General features: G+C 34.6%; 1 protein-coding gene across 1 annotated transcript; it reads right to left on the reverse strand.

Moving 5' to 3' along the window:
• Positions 1-979: 979 nt before the first annotated feature.
• On the reverse strand, positions 980-2524 carry LOC106766691 (NAC transcription factor 29). The gene is made up of 3 exons (XM_014651405.2): positions 2195-2524; positions 1822-2102; positions 980-1707 (listed from the first exon to the last, which is right to left on the reverse strand). The coding sequence occupies exons 1-3, from the start codon at positions 2502-2504 to the stop codon at positions 1384-1386; spliced, it is 915 nt and encodes a 304-aa protein (XP_014506891.1). The 5' UTR covers positions 2505-2524; the 3' UTR covers positions 980-1383.
• Positions 2525-3205: the final 681 nt, after the last annotated feature.

A 3205-nucleotide genomic window follows, 5' to 3' on the forward strand; every position in this document is an offset into this window, starting at 1 on the left:
AAACACACACTTCCAATGGGGCAAGCAATGCACAAAACGAAAATGGAGGAGAGAGATTGAAATCAAAATAAAAACCCTAAAAGTGGAGGAGGGAGAAGAGAGTGCTATGAAGAAAGGAGTTGAGATGAAAATGAAATGTCTAAAATGGAGAGAGAAGAGAGTAATAAAATGTGAAACAAAGGAGAGGGCAGTTTCGAAATCCAATCTTCAACCTTATCCAAATCAGATTTTAAAATAAAAATAAAAAATTCAAATTAAACCAATTAAAAGCTTACAGTTGTCAAATTTTTGTTAAATTCATGTAGAATATCATGATCTTTTTTATAATGGGTTTGATAATTGATTAAGTGGTATGTCATAAACATTGCTACATATTGCTTGTGAAAATGTCTTCAAATGTGGAAGAAAAACGATTATGCTTGATCGTTGGAAAATTAACCGATTTTAAGAAAATTCTAAAGTGACAATAAAGATTATCATCCAAGGTGATGTGATCTTGATTATTTTTACCTTATCGTTTTCTTTAGAATCTTCTATATTTATTCATTTAAGAAAAGCTTGATCTGATCTACTTCTTACTCCGTTCCAATACTAAGAATGCAAAGATTCTACCAATAAGATAATAACACATCAATGAAAACAATAATTAGACTCACTCAAGGGAATTTATTTGAAATTCTACTTTTCTAGTTTGACTTTTAGTTCATGACGATGAACATACTAGGATTAGTAGTTATTAATTAAAACTCCAAAATGTGTCATTATCATTCCCCTTGTTATTAGCATATTTAATACAAACCCTTATTGTTAATATTAGCCAAGCATAAACCAATCTCATTGACACGCATTTCATAGCTTTCCACGCGGTTCAACGACCTTTGTTTTTTTTCAATCAACACTTCCGTCATCTTTTGGATAAGACAATGTAGAAAGATTCACGTTAACTTTGGAAACCAATTTGGCTTCAATTATTGACACATAGTGCAGAATTTGCCAAATATATCATTGGTCAAAATAATGATCATTGTATTGTTTACAAAAAGTGAGCGACCATATCTAGTTTCACATGCTTCCTAAGCATGATCAAAGCATGTGGCTTGACCGAATCAAGATAAGGAATGTAACTAATCATGTATCAACCTTAATTAAGAGGCGTCTAACTTCTCCTTCTATACAATAAGTGTCAATAACACATTGAAAATACATTTTTTGACATAACATATTTGACATACTTGGCACATAGAGTCTTCATGATTATTTTATGGACGAAGCTTATCGTCATGACTAGACAACAATCTAACTCTGTTTTTGTTTTTTCCTATCCTAGTAGATCTTTCATCTGCTTCACATATACTTGTGGTCAATGTTGCTACTCTGTTTCACTCAGTACTTCCCTGAGCCTGCTACATAATTGTTGGCCATTTCAACCGGTTGAGATTTTACTAAGGGGTCAATTCCAATATTGGCATTGCTCGTTTGAAAATCAAACGTTGAGCAATAGGGGCCATCAGATAAAATTGGACCCAAGTAATTCATATCCAAAAGGTAAGTGAGGGACCAAGTCCTGGGAAGGTTCATCATCATTTTCTGCTCATCATTGTTTTCAGCTACAAGATCAGTCATTTGAACTTTTGGCTGTGCCTCCTTGTGCTCTGCTTTTCCGATGTTCTTCTTCTTATAAATCCTGCACAGGACCCAGTCATCCAGCTGATGAAACATCCAAAAACCAAGGGAAATGTCAATCATAAATTAACATTACTGAATGGTAAAATAAGTTGATAAATTTCACAAAGTGAGGAGCACAAGGCTTAAAAGTTTTACCCTCATGGACCCAATTTTCCTGTTAGCCGATTGTTTTGATTCCGCCAATCGGTATTCATGCATAATCCAATCAGTCTTGTCACCCTTTGGTGGCCTACCCTTGTAAAATACTAAGGATTTCTTCACCCCCACAAGCTTAGATCCACTATAGATCGCCTTGTCAGTGCCAGTGGCCTTCCAATACCCAGACACTGTTGCTCTGTTCGGCCTCACCCCGTTTGGGTACTTTCTGTCTCGTGGACTAAAGAAATACCATTCATTTTCTCCAAACTCTGTTTTATCTGGATTCCAAGGGATGTTCATAAGAAGAAGATGAAACAAGTGAAACATTTAGAGAGAGACATTGTGGTTAGTGATGTTACTATATATATACCTGGCAATTCCCATGGATCAAACTTGTAGAGATCGACTTCTGGGATGATAGAAGCAGGGCAGGGCTTTGATGTGGCTTGGTTGCAGAGGTAATAAACGATTAGTTCCTCGTCCGTTGGGTGAAACCTAAAGCCAGGGGGAAGTTCAGAGGTTGTGGTAGCATCCATTGAGTGAAAAATATGAACTTGGTTAGGGAGAAGAAAAGGGGAGTTATGAAGTGAAGGGTTTGCAGAGAGATGAAATGAAGGTGTTTGAAATGTTTGAAAGGAGATTGGTGGTGGTTTTATCTTTGAAGGTGGGTTTCCTTGCATGCTAGTGATTGGGTGATGGGATAAATTTTACTATTCCTAGTACATGCGTCACAGGCATGCATGCACCAATGAGGGGTCAGAACTATTTCACATGTATATCTGTTACTGACTTTTGCACATGGTTCAAAGAACCAGTGCAAGGACGTCTATATCCTTATCAACTAATATTCAATTAGAATGTTATTCCCACTTAATTCTGTACTCAGCAGCCAATTTTTGTGTCCTCTCTCAATAGTTAAACCTACCATATCAGAATGTTTTTCACCAAACCAATACATCATTATTTGGTCCATGCAATAATCCTTGAAGAAAAAAGAGTACAAAAGTTTTCCTTTTGCTTTTTATTCATTTTTTGTGGTGGAATTCTGTCATTAGAAGTTATATCTTTTTTATTTTACATCTTGTCTATTTACATCAATCATTTGTCATGGTTTATATACAATTCGAATGGTTTAAATACAATATTTTTAATTTTCAATTAATAGTAGAAAAAAATTGTTTTAACAATTTTTTTACAATGACAGTTTGTTATTGGTTCGTTTTAAATATTTTTTTAAACATAAATTCAAATAGACTAATAAAGTGATGACATATGTTCTGTTATAAAAAAAATTATCGAAAAGTGTTATCAAAATATCATCATCCATAACAGTAATATGGTGTGCGTTAAGCATGCCTTGCTTGTGACTAATGTAAAGTGT

The sequence above is a fragment of the Vigna radiata genome, chromosome 7, assembly GCF_000741045.1.
Source record: "Vigna radiata var. radiata cultivar VC1973A chromosome 7, Vradiata_ver6, whole genome shotgun sequence".
NCBI classification, from domain to species: Eukaryota; Viridiplantae; Streptophyta; class Magnoliopsida; order Fabales; family Fabaceae; genus Vigna; species Vigna radiata.

Coding starts and splice junctions, on each gene's coding strand:
- LOC106766691 (XM_014651405.2), bottom strand. CDS start 2,504: ATGCAAGGAAACCCACCTTCAAAGATAAAACCACCACCAATCTCCTTT. Junction 2,103..2,194: donor TGATCCATGGGAATTGCCAG/GTATATATATAG, acceptor CTTGGAATCCAG/ATAAAACAGAGTTTGGAGAA. Junction 1,708..1,821: donor GGAAAATTGGGTCCATGAGG/GTAAAACTTTTA, acceptor ATGTTTCATCAG/CTGGATGACTGGGTCCTGTG.